Source organism: Lindgomyces ingoldianus (assembly GCF_010093535.1).
Source record: "Lindgomyces ingoldianus strain ATCC 200398 unplaced genomic scaffold BDR25scaffold_70, whole genome shotgun sequence".
Classification (NCBI taxonomy): Eukaryota; Fungi; Ascomycota; class Dothideomycetes; order Pleosporales; family Lindgomycetaceae; genus Lindgomyces; species Lindgomyces ingoldianus.
Genome location: NW_022985231.1, coordinates 87,011 through 107,161, shown reverse-complemented (window position 1 = coordinate 107,161; position 20,151 = coordinate 87,011). Strand labels below are relative to the sequence as shown.

General features: G+C 41.1%; 4 protein-coding genes across 4 annotated transcripts; 3 read left to right on the top strand and 1 right to left on the bottom strand.

The window, feature by feature from the left end:
- Nucleotides 1–29: 29 nt before the first annotated feature.
- BDR25DRAFT_363510 (acetyl-CoA synthetase-like protein) lies at nt 30–1,835 on the bottom strand (the record flags this gene model as incomplete). The annotated part of the gene is made up of 4 exons (XM_033696746.1): nt 30–109; nt 150–1,007; nt 1,039–1,444; nt 1,506–1,835. The coding sequence occupies 4 exons, from the start codon at nt 1,833–1,835 to the stop codon at nt 30–32; spliced, it is 1,674 nt and encodes a 557-aa protein (XP_033539697.1).
- Nucleotides 1,836–2,915: 1,080 nt separating this feature from the next.
- Nucleotides 2,916–3,239, top strand: BDR25DRAFT_204449 (uncharacterized protein; the record flags this gene model as incomplete). The annotated part of the gene is made up of 1 exon (XM_033684439.1): nt 2,916–3,239. A coding segment is annotated over one exon (324 nt), but the record flags the coding sequence as incomplete, so codon positions are not given.
- A 6,013-nt stretch (nt 3,240–9,252) lies between these two features.
- Nucleotides 9,253–9,684, top strand: BDR25DRAFT_320459 (uncharacterized protein; the record flags this gene model as incomplete). The annotated part of the gene is made up of 1 exon (XM_033691905.1): nt 9,253–9,684. The coding sequence occupies one exon, from the start codon at nt 9,253–9,255 to the stop codon at nt 9,682–9,684; it is 432 nt and encodes a 143-aa protein (XP_033539695.1).
- A 7,811-nt stretch (nt 9,685–17,495) lies between these two features.
- On the top strand, nt 17,496–19,714 carry BDR25DRAFT_298935 (putative Arginyl-tRNA synthetase, cytoplasmic; the record flags this gene model as incomplete). The annotated part of the gene is made up of 4 exons (XM_033689110.1): nt 17,496–17,786; nt 17,841–19,045; nt 19,114–19,527; nt 19,583–19,714. The coding sequence occupies 4 exons, from the start codon at nt 17,496–17,498 to the stop codon at nt 19,587–19,589; spliced, it is 1,917 nt and encodes a 638-aa protein (XP_033539694.1). The 3' UTR covers nt 19,590–19,714.
- Nucleotides 19,715–20,151: the final 437 nt, after the last annotated feature.

Genomic DNA, 20,151 nt, shown 5'->3' with positions numbered 1-20,151 from the left:
GAAACCATCACCCCTAGGTTCTTTCTCCATTACATCGACATTCGAAGCATATCTATTTGAGCGTGGTTCATACAATGCCCGCAGTTCCTCCGCGTACAGCTCGACCGTTCTGCCCCTCTGCACCGTCCCCTTGTCACTCCGACACATACCCCGCTCATTGGTCACAATGATGTAACTTTTGAGTATCCTGTGGTCGACAAAATAAGCCCGATTTAGCTTCTCCACGCTTTCCCAGATGCCATCGATGAAGCTCTGATTAGAGACCGCGCAGTCGTTCGGCTCTACAAGAAGAGCGGGTCGTGGGCGCCCATTTCCAATCATCAACACCCCTTTTATATGTTGATGTTGGTCTAGTCCATGCTCCATAATCATCGGATTAACGTTGGCGGCGGTTGATAAGGAGATAGTGTCGTCAGTCCTCCCACACCACTTGTAAGCTCCCGGGATCCTGGGGTGCGCAAGGAATAAATCGTGCGTAGGATACTCCTCCAACTCCTCAAACAATGTGAAGACGGGCTGAACTTTCAAATTCTCCACGTCGCGGACTATAAAGGCTTCGTAGATGGTCTCGTCGTTGCTCGAAGAATAAGGTCGGAACTGCCATCCTGCGGTAGGATGGGGAATGATGTAGTTGTACATCGTGCAATCCCATCCGCCTAAGGCCCGAAGAGATGGCACCGTTCCCTGCTCGGTAGCACCGTATCGGCCCCAAAATTCCATTTTCGCACTCATGATATCAGCGTGAGCTTCGGACACTTTTCCAGCGGCGTAAACTAGACTACTTGCACGTGATGTTACAATTTCGACATACTTTTGGTTGTTCGCAATTTCCTCAATAAAATGAGGAGGCACATAACAAACATCGGCATCAATCGTACCAAGGCCTTGGATCAGAGTTTGAACATTGACGGGGGCTTCTGCGGGTGGAAGGATGATGGGAGTCTCGTTCGTCAATGCACCGAAAACCGTGATGTCCAGATTTGCACCCTGGAATGACTTAACTCCATCTAGGAGAGTGAGAGGGGAAATGTCTCTGACGTACATGATAAGGCGTTAGCATCACAAATACCCGACAACCTCTCATTCGACTCTCTAAGCACTCAAACCCTGGTGGTGAGGGTGCATGTAGACTTTGAAGATATGTCGCGAGCCAGTCATTCTTCAACACCATTGGTCGGGGTGTACTCGATGTACCGGATGTGTGCAGTACGAGAAATGGGTCATGTTTCGCTTGCTCAAATGGCTTCTTGTACGGGTAAGAAGGATAGTCTTCAACAAGCAAAGTGTTCAGAGGAGGGACTTGATAAATAGGAAGAGGGCATCCATCTTTGATAGATGGGATGTGAAATCCCAAGGGGTCCGAGGTGAGAATTGCTTTGCAGGAAGTACTGCGCAGGAGCGATTGCGTATCGCACAGCTGAAGGCGATGTGATGTAAAGAGGCACTACACGATGAATGTTAATGAATCATGAAGTTTTGGAACACAATTGATATTGTTTGCTGACCTTATAGCCAGCCTTTATGCAAGCAAAAATGATGGCAGTTTGGCGAATGTCATTTGGACCCAGGTAGAGTAGTGTATCAAAGGACGCGCTTCTTCCAATTTGTGCCGTGATCCACCAACCCAAGCCATTCACAGCATTTGCCAGTCGATGGTACGTGATCCTCCGAAAGCCTTTGTCATAACCCACGGGAGAGATGGGTGCGTGCGCGTAAGTTGCGTTAGGCTTCACATTAGCCATTCCATCTAAAATGTTGACGAGAAGCTGCTGTCTGCAGTGGGAAGCCTTTGCCTGAGGTCGATTAACTCCTTCCTCGAATTGGAGAGTTGCCATAATGTCTTTCAGCGAATGTGTCGTGCCCTTGAAAGTAAAATAAGAACCTTAGCTAGTTGTATTGCTGAAAGCGAGGATGACCTCAAGTATCTGATAAAATGCAACTGTGACCTAAAATGGTAAAAGGGATATAAGGCAGAAACGCCTACCACCAATCTTCAGCTGTTTATGATTAGCCACAGCATATTGAGGAGCCGTGCATGGGAACGAGACCAGAGACCAATAGCGCAATAGCGAAAACGAGAGCGTAGTTTTGCGTTTAATCGAAATCTGAAGGTCGGACTTCGGTGGCTCTTTGGGGAATCCTTCTGCACGTCAAATCCTTCTCGTGTCTCGAGACAACTTCCTAAGAGACAAAGATTAGGATGATAGGCTAATCTCAGGGTCAATTCGGGGCCGGAAGAAGCGAGGTGCGCAGCCCCGGACTTCGTTAGTTACATGGATTCTGCAGCTGCAGGATGGGAACTCTCGGTGTTGAATGCGCTGCAGGTCTAAGACTGACTTCCACCTAGTGCAGGTAAGATAATCGTATAATAGAGGCTCGGCAGAAGTGAATGAGGGTGTAGGCGTCCCGAACAACTGGGATTTCGAAATCTTCTAGAATATTGAAATACCCCAGGGTGCTAGTCCTTCCGATTAACTTCCTGGACTGCCTTCTTTGCACCTCTACAATCATGGCCGATACGAATCACATTTTTGTCGCTGTTGTGGTCGAACATGTAATCGTGGGGGTGGCCGCTACAATTGCAGTTACACTCCGTTTTTACGCTCGGAAACTGACAAGGGCTGCTCTGAAATGGGACGACTGGTTTTCTGTTGCAGCCTGCTTACTCATGTGGGGTGACACTGTTTGCACAATACTCGGCATGCCGCCCACCATTCTGAGGGAGTAGGAGCTAAGAGTGTTACCTAGAGTATCGGCCATCGCTGAGGCGCCCCATCATGTATCTAACACTCCAAGATGTTAGCACTCTCATGCTGGTATGTGGTGACTTCATTTGACTACAAGTGACGGTTGCTGACCTGTTCAAGATCAACTGGATTTCCATATTCTTTGTTTCTGCAACTCAATCCGCTGCGCGATTGAGCGTCATCTTCCTATACTACCGACTGTTTTCGGTGAAGAGATGGCTTAGTTATACACTCATCTGCATCGGATCATTGTCTGTAGGATGGCTACTGTCCATGTTTTTTGGCACCATCTTCGTCTGCACCCCTGTGAAGGCAGCTTTCGATATAACTGTGAGAGGGAAATGCCTGAATGCGGAGGTGGTTTACCTATGGACGAACTCGATCGATTTGGTCTTTGACGCTATACTATTATGTCTACCAATCTCAGTAATCTTGAAACTGTCATTGCCGACAGAGGAGAAGGTTGGTGTCGCTGTAATTTTCCTGACTGGTAGCGTGTGAGTATTCTGAAGTTGCCTCTGAGATTATGAAGATTGCTGACTACGCTGCAGAGTCATTGTCACAGGCATCTTACGGCTTGTGATGACCTCAAAGAGTAGCCTTGACGGTAGGTGAAGATTCACCACCAATCTGCACTTTATCACTAACAGGGTTCCGTATAGACCTCTTGTCGCTGTCGCAGACGTCTCTATGGAACGAGCTCCACTTAGGCTTTGCGGTGATCTGCTGCTGCATGCCTGTTTTCAGAGTGTACCTGCCTAAGGAGGGAAGGATGCGCTCTAGATTTCGAGGCTTGTATAGGTCCCTGACTTCATGGATGGCGTTATCTAGCAGGGGAAATTCGCGGGAAATGGAGGATGACAGTGTTGAGCCATCATTACCAAGCTTTGTGCAGAGACGAAAGTCGATGCCGGTCATCGATTATAAGAGGCCGAAAGTGGGCGGTATGGACGCTAAATTTTCAGTTCTCTCAGAGGTAGAGATTGTCGGTGCCAGTGAGTACCATCGGTCGCACGGCCAAGAGTAGTGGAGGCGACGATGAACAATGGAAAATATACAGAGCAGATACTCCTTACCTGCGCATTTGCGGCTACACAAAGGTTGTTGCAGTAGAATGAGGATGACTCATCCATGCCCAGGTGAGGCCGTCGGAAAGTGACAGATGAAGCCTTGGAGAGTACGCGTGTAGTAGGGTTGCCACTTTTATAGTAATTACTATTTTTTTAAAAGTCTATAACAGCTTGATTACATTAGCTAATATTCTAAAAACCTAAACTTAGATACTAGGTATACTAAAGTATAGATCTATAAGATTAGTTTTTACTATATAAATTTATATCCCTAGTAATAAAGAACAAAAGAGAAGAAAAAAGCTGAAATAGTAATAGTAATTCTCTGTATTATTTCTTCTAGTAGGTAATAGAGGGGAGGAGGTAGATGCATATGCTTACTATAAGAATAGAAAAGGAAGAACAGAGTACGTTCTAAATATAATAGAATAATAATGTTAAACTTAACAGAACATGTCTACTGTAGGAACTAGGCGTAGCCTTATAAGTAGTTAACGTCTTCTAAACATGTTAACATAGCATTATAATTATGTTTAGTAGTAGATAACTTACTACATCTTAGTAGTTATAATGTATTTAGTTTAATAGTATAGTAAGTTATTATACTCTTTAACATATATTTAGAACTCTTTTTAAATAGTTTTTAAAGGTGTTTAACATTATGCTTTCTAGAAATTCTTCTAAAAAAGTAATCTTTAGCATATTCTGTCTAATATTACTATGCAGAGCAGCTAATATACTAATACTAGACTCTAGATATGTTTTATATCTGTTTTTAGCATGTTACTGTTACATTGTAAATATGTTATAAACATGTAACTTACTAGTAACTTTATTTATTATAAAACTAGACTGCACTGCGCTGTATAAGTCTTATAAGTAACTTTAATGTTAAATTAATGTTAAACTAATAGGAATAAACCTAAAAAGTGCTTTTTTTTCTTATTAGGCTTTACTTAAAGAGGGGTTTGTTAATACTAATAAAGCTTTTTCTAGAGTTTTATGTTTACATAATAATGTAAATATGTTTATAAGCTATTTTTAAGGTATTAGTAATACTTTGCACCTATGTATTAGTATTTTTACTATAAAGCCTAGTTATTAAGGTATAAGTAGGTTATACCTTTTTTTTTACTTTATTCTTACAGTAGTATTAAAACTAAAAGTAGTTAAAAATATTTTAAATACACTAGAAATATATTACTTATAGCTAATCCCTTTTAAAGCACCTTTTTAATTTACCTTTTATCTGTACTAACATAATATGTATATCTACTAGGAAGCGTTTATAGATACTTAGAAAGGACCTAAACTTATTAGATTCTAGCTATATATAAAGGTGCTGCAGCAGATAACATAAGAATTATAAGCTTCTAAAATTATTAATTAAATGTTAGTAATAAATTATAACATAGAACACAAGCGAGTTAGTAACATAAGCAAGTTAGTAGCCTTACTAACTTTGCGCAACGCGTTAACTATTAACTACTATAGCTTAACTAACTACTTTTTAATTATGTTTAAATAAAGTAGGTATTATTCTTACTATCTAAGCTCTTAATTACACGCAAATTAAAAGCGTAAATTATGCTATAGCTATGTTTACTATGCCTTAATTAACTTTAAATAACTAACACACTAGTTAACCTACACAACATAATTACTAGCTTAACTTAAAAAAGATTACTAAGCTAAAAAAGTTAACTATTAAACATATACTTAACCTTAATTTATAAGAATTCTTACTTAGCCTAAACACTGTGTAAGTTATAGCTAATAATCTGCTTACTGCACGCAGTGCTTAGCTAGTAAAAAAAAACTAGCTACTAAACTTTGTTAAGCATATAAATAGCCTTACTATGTGTTTTAATTAACTGTATAACTAGCAGCAAGCTCTATGTAAGGATCTTAGGATAATATAGACCTAGTTTAAGCTTGTACAGCGTACATAGGCTACCTATAAGATCTTAGACAAAGATACCTTTAACTTTAATAAAGCTAGCTTTATAATAAGCTAGATAATATTTTAAATAGTTATTACTAGCTTAGAAAGATATTATTAGCCTAAGGCAGTATAACTAAGTAATTATAAGTAAGTTATAGTTATTTAAGAAATTAATGCTATAAGGTAGGCTATCCTACTATACATTATTTTTAGGCCTAGTACTACCTATCTGCCTAGTATAAGGATTAGGATATCTTAGGCAACTAGAAGATTAGTGTAAGTAAGAATAGATAGACTAATAATAATCTTAAAGTTACCTAGCTAAAGCACTTTATTAAGCATACTAAGAATAAGATAGTAGGCGTGCGCTAACTTTTAGTCTTAGATAGTTATGTAAGCTATTACTTAGCTATATTTAAAGACTTTTATAAAAAAAACAATATTTATACGCTTTATATACCTCTACATTTATTACATCTTCTCTAGCTGCTTAATGTTAGCTACTTCTTACTATTAAAGTGTGTGTATAAAGATAAGATTAATAGCTTAGTTTACTACTATATAAAGTATATTACTAAGGTTAAATTCTTGCCTTTTTTTAAAGCAGCTTTTAAAAAGGCTTTTACACTAAAGAATATTTACATAAGTTTTAAAGGTGTAAGGCTAGTCTTACTTACACTAGAAGTAGTACTATTAAAGCTTAATGTAGTTATTTATATACTTTTACTACTACTACTACCTTAACTAAAGGCTCTTTAGGTGTTATAAACACTAAGTAATATATATAAACTTAAGGCGTAGTTAACTTTACTTTATATAAAGATTTAATAGCATTAAAACTTATTCTTTATATAAATGCTTTAGATACTAGATTATCTTACTAAAGGTGCTAAAATAGTAATGTATTTAGCTTTACTACTATGTAATTAAGTCTTTGCTTTTTAGAAAGCTAATAAGGCTGCAACAAAGTAAAAGGCGTGTAAAAAAAGGCAGATCTAAAATTATAAAAATATAATAATTAAAAAAGGTGTAGATATAGTTACTTAAAAAACGCGTAGCAGCTAGCAGAGCAAAGTAGGTAGCAGGATGCATTAGCATTAAGGCAAAGTTAACAGGCTCTTACACGCTATAGTTGCTGTAGAGAGCCTAGTTATAATTCTTACACATGTAAAAAGAATACTATAGACGCTACTTTATCTTAGATACTTATATTTTTATAGTATTTTAATGCGTTGTTAAGTTGTGTTGTTTTAAAAGTGGAGAAAGCTAGTAAGGCTACTAACTTGCTTATGTTACTGACTTGCTTGTGTTCCATGTTAAACATATTTTAAACATGCTTATACTTTATATTTAATGTTACTACTTTTTTCTTTCTTTTTTTCTACTTAATCTTGCTTCTTTTAATTTTAGGGCTAAGAAGGCTGCTGCAGAGGATATTGCAGTAAGGTAAGACTAGAGTTGTCTATATCTAGTAAGGAAGAAGTAGTGTGGTAAGAAAGACACTAATCTGTCTAGCAGAAATTTTATTAGGCTAACAAAGTAGTGCCAAGACTTTAGCGTGCATTAGCGTGTGGCCGGCTCACCTTTAGCGTTGGACGGCCGACGTGTAGCCTCTCCTCCACGCCCCCCCTAGTTTAACTGAAATAGAGCCGACCTGCTCTACCTCGCTTCCCCAGCTCCATACAGTAGTAGAGACAGTGCTTGTCATCACATCGCCTGCGCTGTTACAGTGTAAGATATATAATAGTATAGTATCTTTATAAACTACTAGTACTACTGTCAGATTGAAGCACTGTTTCTGGGCTTCCTGAGATGAATGATGGGTTTTGGATATGATGTATGGGATGATGATTGATTGTCTTGATTGATCGATGTTTTTTTTTTTGTCTGCTCTGCTCGTGTTGCTCGGCTTTGTTTTTCCGGTCCGAGTCCCTCGCGCACTAGCCCTATGCGCGACCAGCTTGCAACATGCTGCAATTTGCAGCAACATACTGTTCGAGCTTATTGCTCGTACTATGTAGCAGCTTTCGTCCAGCGTTCCTCCTGTCTTGACAGTAGGTGCGCATATCTGACAACTACTTAGTTTATGTCACGGTTATGTTACAGCTATCCAACCCCTGAGTACCCTAGGCTTGGCACGGGGTATATAGGCTCCTCGGCCTCCGTACCTCTGCCTCCGACCCTAAGGTTTACTCTTGTTACCCCCCTATCCTGCATTCCCTCTCTGTGACCTGTGTTTCCTGCTCGATACCTCTCACAGTTTATGTAAAGATAAGACTTAAATGTTAATTACAACCCTCTAAACAATAGTTAAGATTAAGACTATATACTTCTAGTTTGCATACAATGCATGCATCCTGCCAAGCCACTATCTCCATCCGGGTTTCCCCAGAGCTCCCGGGTTGTCACGTGACTCTCTCAAGTGCCATTCCCGATGTGCAGCAAGGAAGAAGTTCCACCATACGTCTCCGTCCAGAACGACGGTCGGCTGACACTCGCTTAGGGTCCACTCAGGGACCGTAACAGAGACGCCAAGTGCGGCAGGGTGGAAGGGGGGAAGTTGGATATATAAACTGGATGAATTTCCTAAGTTCAGAGGAGGATTCTTTGTAGTTAATACTTCGTACTTATTGCGATACTATTCTACTTCTCTCTCCCACTCTCTCGCACACTCTCTATTGCAACCTCGCGGACCAAGTCGGTACTTAGCCTCACTCGCGTACTACACATCGCGCTGCCAGGAATTACAGAAGAAAACATACCTACCCACCTTCACGTCGCCTTGGGCTATATAAGCTCTTCCCGCATCCACTTACCCCTACTTCGGGTTAACCTAGTGCCGGCAACGCCACCTGATCAGTGAAGCATTAGCAAGACTAGGTGTTGGTAACACAATTTTGAATTTCCGTTGCCAAGCTGAGTTTGTCCTTTCACTCGTTAACAGTCCACTGTAGAAGCCGCCTGAGCGACAAGCCGAGAGCCTTATATTTGATCATGTGCCCACACCCAAGCCAACGCCTCTGTCGACCCCACGCAGCCCAGATTCCCGTTCTAGGACGGCAATGAGTCTAGTCATGACTATCTTGATAAGAACGGCCAAGGTGGCCGCACTGGAACTCCAACCCCGTCCCTAAACAGCCTTGGTGAAAAGAATAGCGAAGATGGTGTAAATGCTGAGGGAACGGCACAGGAGCTGCTCTATTCCCCAAGACAGTCCATCTCTCCTTTTGAAGGAGTAGAGTGGGAAAAGAACGGAAAGCGCGGTGATGATGAAGCCGGGGAAATCCACGAGGACAGCCTATTACCCAGATGATGAGGCTGGAGCACGAATAGCTCGACTCGGTCTTGCGTCCTACGAACATCCTCTCCAGGAACGAAAGCTGGAGGTGGAACTAACAACGACTATGGGCCTAGCGCCAACTTGGCTTATTAGATAATCGATCTCGTGCATTGTCTTGTTCCAGACGGCTAGTTACTTGTGACAGCAATTATGCGATGCAGCGAGTCGAATTTGTCTCTTAACTTGATAGCTCGGGATAACAAGCTCCTTGGTAATGAAGGCAAAGTCGTCTGCATGACGCAACTTTCGTCGGATTCATGGGTGCTACTGAGGTATCGATATGAGGATGTGTCAGGCTCATGTGACCGCGAAGGCTTGACGCTGGTTAATGCGGATCGGACGAGCAGCCCCCTTAGTGATACTGCCAATGATGGCACTAATCACTCAGACGACGTGGACGAAGAGGACGAGGACGGCTCGGGCGAATACAGGCCTCATGGTGCCAGCAGTGACCAGCGACTCGGCAGAGACGACATGCGTTTTCGCAAACGAACACATGTACCGTGGTCAAAGTCGAACGAACTGCGGTTGTTCGCATACAAGATAGATATGGATATGGTGTTTGCAGTAGTCACACGATAGTCAAATGCGTCGTCACCATGGTCGGATGCGTCGTCACCATGATCGTATGCATCTTACGATCATGGTGTTTATTAGAACGTAACTGTTACTGTTAGTAGTGTTTTTTAGGCGTTACTAACAGTAATAGGGTTTTGTTCTTATAAAAAGAGTAAATTAAAACAGCCTTACTAGTAGTAATAGTTACTGCTAAGTTAATTAATAGTAAAGCTACTGTTTAATGCAGTTACTGCAGTAACTAGTGTTTCTAGAGGCTCTAGAGGGCTTAATTTTAACACAATCTTCCTAATATAGTTGCAGAGATTGTTTAACTCTAAGTAAACAAGTCCTCTAGCAATCTAGTTATATTATAGCTGCAGAGCCTTAATTATAGAAGGTAATAGCTAGTTCTAATTAATTATAATAGTTCTTTTAGCTTTACTAAAGCACCTCTTGCACTTACAGCTTATTACAGAGATAGATAGAAAATTAAGGGCTATCTTATACAGCATTAGATAGTGCTTACGCCTAATTTAATGCTACTAAGTAAGCAGATCTCTATAGATTATATTGTTTTTAGCTGCAACTAGAAGATTAGATTAAGCAGTATTAATGTACTGCTGCAGCTTGTTTGCTATGTGTGCCTTCTTAGCACTTAAGGATCTAGTAAGGAGGTAGAGATTAACATGTAGAGTCTTTATAAACTGCTTATTATAGTACTTGCTACCTAGTGTTTTATGTTGTTAACTTTTAGTAGGTATCTTTATCTCTTACTTCTGCTTTTAAGCCTTATATTATGTGTAGATCTCTTTTACACTCTTCTTAGCTTTTTTTTACTAAGTTATAAACAACACCTACTTATCTTAGAACTAGATAAAGTGTAGAGATAAGTTTAAAAAAGTTGTAATATAGTAGTATAAAATAAAAGAATTTATTATAAGAGTTATAAAGTACATTATTAGCTTACTAATGCTGCGTTTATAAAGCTTCTTAAAGTAAAAGGACTATGCTATTTTCTAGGCCTTATAAAAGCAAATCTAGAGGTGTTAGAGATCTATAAGAGTCTGCTAGAGAGATCTATATCTGCTTATACCTAGATCTCCTTTAAGGCGTTTAGTTATCTAATAGAGAGGCTTAAAAAAGTTTATAAGCTGCTTAGCTTTATCTTAATTTTTATTAGTAAAAGTGTTAGCTAGAGGGCTAAAACTATTATACTTATTAATCTTACACTTGTTAGTAGCCCTTTATTAGTATGTAAACTTTAAGATAGCCTTTTTAAAATCTAAACAGTAAAGGAGCATTAGGTAGGTGGAATTCTATCTAATCCTGCTGTTCTGCACTAGTTTAAGCGTGCTAAACATCTAAAAAGAGTCCTCTTTAAGGACTTAACACTAGATAGTGGCAAAAAGCTTTCTCTGCTTATATAAGGCTATAATTGCGTTTATAAAGTTATAAAGTTTGCTAATTGCTTTACACCTCTAATATAGCTTAAACTAATTATAAGAAGTATAGTAAAAAAGCTTTTCTTTCTATATACTTAAACCTTTACTATAGATAATAGACTTAGCTATTAGGTTAATTATATGCCCTGCGCAGTGTATTTAGTGTGTATTACTTATAGAGAGCTTAGGGTGCTTGTTAAGGGCACAGATAAAGGTTTTATTATTATTAAAGGCATTATCCTCTATAAAGCAGCTAAATTTTAATGTAATGCTGTACTTATTAATAACTATAATAGCTGCGTAGGCAAGGTTTAATCTAGAGTAGTCTCTAAGTAGATTTTTAAAGCTAATAAGAACTTCTTAAGCCTTATTATTAGCATCTAGATAGAAGTTAGATTTAAAGTTAATAATAGCGCATAGACTATTTTACTTACTAATAAAGTAAGTAACTACTGCTAGGAAGAAGTAATAGTTTAGAGATTTCTATATGTCTACACTTAACATAATTTTACTTTTACTTAAATTTAGTATTAATTAAATCTTCTTCTTCTAAGCCTCTAATGCATTCTAGATATAAGTTAATAGTGTAGTAAAGGTAGATAGTAAAGTAGCTAAAAGATTAAGTTAATTCTAAGTAATAAAGCCCTAAAACTCTAATAATGTAGCTTAGCAAAATAAGACATCTTTAACTATTATAAAATTAATAAGAGCCCTTAGCAATCTTTTTTTTTGCTATAGTGTGTAAGAGCTTTTAGCACTACTTTTAGTAATCTTTACTAGTTTAAATAAGTCTTAATAAAGTAATAGGCTATCTAGAAGATAGTTACTTTTAAAGGCGTTAACTTTATGCTTCTTTTAGAGGTAGGCAGTAATATAGGCTGTAAAATTAACAGTCTTTGCATAATTCTTTGTACTTAGCTAATAGCAAAACTTATAGAGCTAGATCTTTAAGCGCTTGCTTTTCTTGTTAACATACACTAGATCTGCGCTGTATTTTTATATATAAGACATTTAAGTCTTTTTAGAAAGCTTTTTTAAGCTTTTTACATAATATCTAAGGCCTTTAGGCTTTAGCTAGCAACCTCTAGTCTAGATATTATCCTACTTAATGTTAAAATTTAGGCTATTATTAAGGCAAAAGTCTTTAGGAAACTTATAAGAATAAGGATTAGCTAGTTAAAGCGCAGGTAAAAAAACACTAGAAAATAAAGCCTTAATTATAAAGCTTTAAGAGCTTTAAAAGATAGCTTTTAACTTCTTAAAGTAATAAAAGCTTATAAAGTAAAGCTCTAAAGTACTTAAATAAGTAACATTAAACTAGTGCTAACGTACCTAACGGGTTGGCCGGCCACACGGGTTGGCCGGCCACTTTTGCCAAGCCCCCACTAAACTCTACCTATCTACATAATGCCTTAACAACAACACTAGATTAAATCTTCTAAAGAACGTTAAATACAGCTTGCTCTTTAGGCTTTTAAATAAAACTTAAAACTTTTCTTAGAACGCGCTGCAGCTATCTATAATGTCTCTTACACAACACTAAGCAATTAACGCGCTAGACAGCCTTTACAAGCAGAATGCTAGCCTAAATTAAGGAATCTAACTAAGCTTAAAAAAGAGGTAGTTGTTAAGTACATACTTAAGCTTATTACACGCAGATTTCCCTTTAGGCTTATAGCTGTAGCTAATATAGCTAATTCCTTGCCTATAGAGCGTAATCTAGGCCAGGTTAGCTTAAACTAGACTAGTATATAGGTTAAGCACTGCTCTAAGTTTATAATAAAGTTTAATTATAAGTATAATTACAAAAGAGCGCTTTATAAGGATCTAGAGGTTATCTAGAGCTAGTTTTGCCTAGTAGCTAACATAAAAGCTAAGTATAGTATCTAGGATAAAGACAGGTATAACTTTAACAAGTTAGGCTTTATAATAGGCTAGATATTAACTAGAGCAGTTGTTACAGCTTTAGAGAGATAAGAACAGCTAAAGGTAATATAGTAAAGTAATAAGAAGTAGACAACAGTTATTTAGGGCATTAACATAATAAAGTAGGCTATAAGATTATAGAGCTTTAAGCAGCAAATAAGGCTGCTACATAATGTAGATTACATAAAAGAAAGCAGATTTAGGCAGAAGAGACTTTAATAGTTAAAGATAAGGCTTGTCTAACTGCTCTAAAGGAGTTTAGAGCGCGTAGTGATAGAAAGAAGCTAAAGACGCAGGTGCGCGCTAAAGAAGGTAAGCTAAGTTAAAAGCAATGCAGGCAGTGCAATTAGACTAGGCATAACTTGCGTACGTGTAAGCAAGTAGCAGAAGTAGACTCTAAATAATATCTTGTGTTGTATTACTCTATACAGGGCTAAAGTGGGCTGTTTTGCGAGAGAATGGGGTGGTTTTAGTGGGGGCTTGGCAAAAGTGGCCGGCCAACCCGTGTGGCCGGCCAACCTGTTAGGTACGTTATAACTTTTAAGTGCTATGTAAAGTTTAAAGGAATTTTTGCATACTTATAGTAATAATAAAGGCAATATTAGAGGCAAGAAGTAGGTAAATTAAGAAGTTAATTTACTATTCTATACTAATAATAAATAGGATAGTTAAAAAGGTATAAAATCTAGTGTATTAGTGCGCGTTTTAACACCTTCTGTTCCACAGCAGCCCTTATACTACTACGCGTAAAAACGTCCTCCGCGAACGCGTTACTAAAACACTAAGAAATTAATTAGTATAGGCAGTTACTGCAGTAACTATAGCCTCATTAACTGTACAGTAACAGCAGGCAATTTACTTTTGTTCTAACTGCCAAGAGATTATTACTATCAGTAACAGTAGGAACAGTACTACGTTCTATTAAACACCATGCTTACGATGATCTATACTGCCAAGACTTACCCACTTATTTCGCATATATATAGACTCCTACAAGCACTCCTCTAGCAATTCATGCAATCCAGTTCCTCACGCCTCTAGTGCTCCTCATAGCTCAACATATGGAGTGGGAGGATATATTTTAACTCTTCTCGGATTGAGCCTCAGGCCCAGTACGGACACGCTGGCACATGCTGCGTGAGAATGACCCCCGCGCGCTGAAAGACAACACAAGCGCAGAGATGGATGAGGGCTCGGGTACGCTGGCCCTGGAGTGGCAGAGTTAAACAACTCTATCAGCAGCCGTGGTCTCCTCAAAACTACTCTCCTAAGCGCGGGAGACGACGGCGACGGTACATTACAGGGCTTCCAACGGGCCGTACTACGGTCCGTACAAAGTGAACCGTAACGGCCACGTGTTCAGTACGAACGTACCGAGTTCGTGAGCCGTACCGTACGTTTAATGATGCCCTAGGTACGGTACGTAGTACGGATCGTATTACCTTTTTGGGAAGTTTGTATAGGGGTTCTGGAGGGGTATGAGGGCTCTGGCGAGCAGGAGGCCTGCGGACGCTTAAATCTCTTTCTAAGGGTTTTAATCTATCCATCTGTCTGTCGTCTCAAAAATGCCTGTTACAGACCATTTTCTATTGCAGAGTTATCTATCCACGCCTCTTGCAGCCTTACAGGCCTCATCTAGTCCTATCTGCTCTTGTTACTAGGGAGAACTAGTTAATTAGACCTTAATCTTGCGTCTCTAGAGAACTATAGTCTTAGCTGTTTTAACTAGAGTACAGCGTACTTTAATTAAATCGTACTACTTGTACAGATCACGTGAGCCGTAACAGTTACAATACGTACACCTACCTCTCCTCCTCCCTGTCGTACGAACGTACACAAAATCTCACCCGTACAGGCCTCAAAATAGCCCAATCGTACAGTACTACGCCTCGTTGGAAGCCCTGGGTACATTGAGGGACAGGTGGGGTTGCTTTCTGGTCAATACTAATAACCGCAAGGGTCACGAGCGGGACGAGAAACAAAGGCCTCTAGAAGAGGAAGTCCCATCCTCCCGCGCGCCTAAGCCGCCTTCCAAACGAGTACGAACATCCCCAAGCCAATTTAGAAGATAATCAGCAAGGCTCAGACTGAGGCCCGGAGGGAACTGTGGAAAGAAGTAAACGCAGCGGTCGTCTAGGCCAGAGGAGGGGGCGCTCCATCCGCCCTGGACGTTTCTGCTGTCGTCATCGCGCAAAGTCGTCAAAACGATACCGACAGAGTCTGTCTGCTTACATTAGTTACGTATCTCAGCAAATGGCAACAGGCTGAAAGACTGAGCTGTGGAGTGACTGTTGCGAACGCGATATCTTATTCTTGCTTGTATCCTCAACGAACTTGCCTCGGGCCTTACTAAAGTATCGATGCTGTTGCATCATTTCTAACATTACAGCAGAGACTGCAATCTATATCCCGGTGAAAGCAGGCGGGACGGGGATAGGACTAACTCGAGCAGGTGGTGGACACCTTTACTCGCCAAAACGGCTTCAACCTACTAACATACAGGCAAACCTTCAACCCTTCCTGTTTCTAGCCGAGCCTCCGCCTTATACTGCGCTACGAGACCGTCGTCAAGCCCCCTTCCAGCCTCTCTCACTAGCAAGTAAGACCTTGTATGATATCCTTATCTCAGCGACGTCACCGTCTTCACCACCATTTGCCGATTTAAGTTCAATCGGTAGCAATTACATGCCGGGGGCTGCGGTGGCTGGTTGCTCTCGGTGTTTTTGAACTAACTCACTTCCCTAAGGCCTGTGCCTCAGTCGTGCACCCAACCGCCAGTGCCAAACAGGGCAGTATCCTTAGTATTTGGTATCTGTGCTTTGTGTTTTAGGAGGAGGCGAGGAAAGACGTTTGGTGCATAAGCCGGGCAATAGAATGACCGAGCAGTTTGGATATAAAAGAAATGTCAGAGATAAACTAACAACCTGTAAAAACCACAAAGCTTAAGAACGCAAGGCGCCTATCCTTAGGGTCTTACTTCGCTTATCCTCCTCCGCATTGTCTCTTCTAATTACTACCCACTCTCCATTCTACGCTTCTCCTAGAACACTTGACACTTACGATGGCTGCATCCGTCGCCTCTTACTCCCCTAGCTACTTCCAGCGTCTTCCCTTGCTTCAGGATGCTCGCAACGACTTCCTCAAGGTGGGTGGTGACGCAATTGTCGCGGACGTCCTGAAGGACTTCTCCGTCAACGCAGGTATGGACCGCACATTCGGTCTGTCCATGCTCCACCGCCACTTCGATCTAATGCCCAATCAGAAGCTGGTCGAGTACAGCGGCAGCTCGTCCCCCCGCACCATAAGGGGTGATATAAAGCCCGTTTGCGGCCCTCGGGGCTATTTTGATGCTTTAAGTCGTCTAGTTTCGGTGCTAGCATTTGCAGATATCTTTCCTATAGATCGTGCGATACAAAAACGGCACGATTGCAGCGTTGCGCAGCTAAAGTATCGGAATCACTTTTTTAGGCACCTGTATTGTATGGAAAATGGAGTACACCCTCGCCAGCGCATACAAACGTTAGTAGCTGCAAACTCAACTTAGGGTCTTATAACCTAGGCTATAATTGACTTTCTACCTACCTCCTCCTTGCCTCTACGAAGGCGTAAGGGGGATGTCTTCTGTCCCTTTCATCTTACTAACTAGATAATTGAGGAACGCGCTGGAGGCAACCTTTACTGCCCTAGGTGAACATCATAGCCGAAGATCTGTGTGCAGGCCTTCAGAGATAGCAAGAAAAGCCGCTAAGCGCCTCCGCAGAAGGCCCTAATCTTCCCCAGAAGGCAATGTCCAAACTAGCTAGATGTCTAGGATGAAAGTGCCACATGCTCCACGGGTATTGGTACGAGTCAATTGCGGTTTGATTGCTAGAGTGTTTCGATTCTTCCGTTTTACGAGGTTTCGTTGTGAAGAGTCGACTCAAGTCTTGGCGTGGAAACTCTGCCTAGTGACATTTTGGCTCCTGAAGCCTGCTTGCAGGTGTCGAGTAGCTAGCGAAGTCATTCGTCGGGTTGAAAGAGATGGGAGATCTGAAAAGATTTTCAAGTTGTGGCGCCCAGACAGCTGCGCGTTGAGGGGGGGTACTCCTGCCGTCGAACTCCGGCTTGCGAGGCCATTTGCTCACGCGCCGCTCCTCCTCTTCAGCGTTTCTACATTAGCTCTACCTCATGAAGAGGCAGGTTTGTAGCTCTCGCCGCGTACAGGCTGCAGAATCCACCTTCGAGAGCCTAGTTCATAGTAGTTAATGTCAACTTTACATTCAAAGAGCGTTAGGAAAAGGCGATCCCTGCATACCTAATACTACCTCGCCAAGCATTTGATCTCACTATAGATGAGTCATTCCTGCAAACAACAGATACTTCTTCCGTCACATGGTAGCTTATCCATTTTCTAGACAGTTCTCCATCTGTCGGATTTCCCTAATCCATCTCACCTGTCGTCTTTGTAATACCAGCCTACCAAGGCTCATGACGACCATGGACGAATCGCTTCAGACACGGCTACAGAAGCTTCACGTCCATCAACCCGATATACCAGAATGCTTCCCATCCCTGAATCCCTTCGATGTCTATCGCATCCACCTCGCCAATGCCCTTTCAGAGGTAACAGGCGTCCAGCCTAAGATTATCTACCCTCTGCTGCAACGGACAGCAACCTTAGACAAGGGTGATCTTCTGCTCCCAGTGCCAGCTCTGAGGATCAAAGGAGAGAGACCTGATGTGCTTGCGAGTCGTTGGGCCGACCAAGTAATTCGGCCTGTGGTGCTAGAACGTAATTAAGCACTTATAGTCCCCGCTAACTAGCTATTTTAGTTTCCGGAGTCCACACTAGTTTCCAAACCCATCGTTGACGGACCATTCATCCGCTTCTACTTCAACCCCACCACGCTCGTTAAGAAAGTCATACCAGCTGTTCTTCAAAATCGAACTGAGTGGGGCAACAATCCTCTGCTTGGGTTGAAGGATGCCAATGACGCCTCGAAAGGCCATAAACGCATCGTTATAGAGTTCTCGTCGCCCAACATCGCAAAACCATTCCACCAAGGTCATCTACGAAGCACCATCATTGGAGGCTTTCTCGCCAACCTCTATAAGGGTGCCGGGTGGAATGTCGTGCGCTTGAACTATCTTGGTGATTGGGGTAAACAATATGGGTTGTTGGCGTTGGGCTTTAAGATGTTTGGGGACGATAAGGCACTAGAAGAAGACCCAATTCATCATCTGTACCAGATATACGTCAAGATCAACTCGCTGCTTGCCAATGAACGAAAAGAGATCGAACAATTGGAGAAAGACGGAAAGGACGACTCAAAACTCAGGAATGAAGGACTCGACGAGCAAGCCCGAAAATATTTCAAAGCCATGTGCGACAACGATTTAGAAGCTATCAGCATGTGGAAGAAGTTCCGGGAACTCAGCATACAGAGATATAAAGAGTCGTATACTCGGTTAAACATCCATTTCGATGAGTATGCGGGTGAGAGCCTTGTCCGAGAAGAGAGCATGAAGATTGCACAGAAGGAATTAGAGAGTAAGGGACTAGTGGAAGAGTCGCAAGGGGCCGCAATTGTAGACTTCTCTAAACATGTTCCTAGCAAGGCAGGCAAAGCTCTCGGTAAAGCCCTCATACGCAAAACGGACGGCACGAGCCTTTATCTCACCCGCGATGTCGGCGCATTGTTTGAACGAAATGACCGCTACAAATTCGATCAGATGATATATGTCGTCGCCACCGATCAGGAGCTGCACCTGAAGCAACTGTTCAAACTCATTGAGTTAACTGGCAATGAGGATCTGCGCTCTCGGATTCACCACGTCAATTTCGGCTTAGTACTGGGAATGAGTACCCGTAGGGGAACGGTCGTGTTCTTGGACGATGTGTTAAGGGACGTTGGTGAAAAGATGCATGAAGTAATGAGGAAAAACGAGACCAAATATGCTCAAGTGTCAGACCCTGAAAGGACTGCCGACATCCTTGGTATCAGCAGTGTCATGGTCCAGGATATGAGCGGGAAACGGTATGATTCATTCATTTCACGACGTTGTTTCAAAAATCCATTGAAGCAGTGTGTCTGACGTGGTCTAGTATTAATAACTACCGTTTCAACATCGACACGATGACGTCCTTCGAAGGAGACACTGGTCCTTACCTTCAATATTCCCATGCCCGACTCTGTTCCATCTTGCTCAAAGCGGATGTTCCAACCTCTGAAATTGAATCAGCAAACCTCGACCTTTTAATTGAACCTCATGCAATCAACGTTGTTCGACTCATCGCCCAGTTCCCTGACATCATCCAAAACACTCTCAAAACACTGGAACCTACTACTATCTTAACATATCTTTTCCGCCTAACACATACCATCAATAGTAGCTACGATGTGCTGCAAGTACTTGGTAGCGAGCGAGAACTCATGGAGGCTCGGCTAGCCCTATACGACGCGGCAAAGTCTGTCATTAATAACGGAATGCGCATCCTGGGTCTAACCCCTCTAGATCGGTAGGTTTTCAATTTCGGCACCTGTCTCGCTCGAGCTAATAGGTTCCGCTATCAGGATGTAGCACGACGGGTGGCATAATTCAGACACACGGGCTAACCAACCAGCCTAGAGGCTGCGTTCAGCAGACCAAACTTAGAATCCCCTTCCAAGCGGATTTAGAGAGAATACAAAGTATGCCAATAAGCGCTTGTAGAGTACGTTATATAAATATAAATATAATAAGTATACCTAAGACTACTATAAAAAAGTATAACTAATTAAAGTATGTTACTAGATAGTACTTCTAAGTCAGTGCTAAAGAAGGTATACTTAATTAACTCGCTAAAGAAGAAAAAATTAGAATCTACAAGAAATAGAAATATTAAAGATATAACTTATAAAATGTATATAAGTACTAATTATAGTAAAAATATAAAGATACTAACTACAGATACTATAAATACTAAAAGAAGGTAATTGTAAAGCCGAGATAGCGCTTACGTGGAACAGGTATATATACTATTCTGTACGCAGATATCAACTGTTGGTTGATTATTCGCACCTTTTTAGTTGTATTAGCGCAGTGGTACTGTCAGATTGAAGCACTGTTTCTGGGCTTCCTGAGATGAATGATGGGTTTGGAT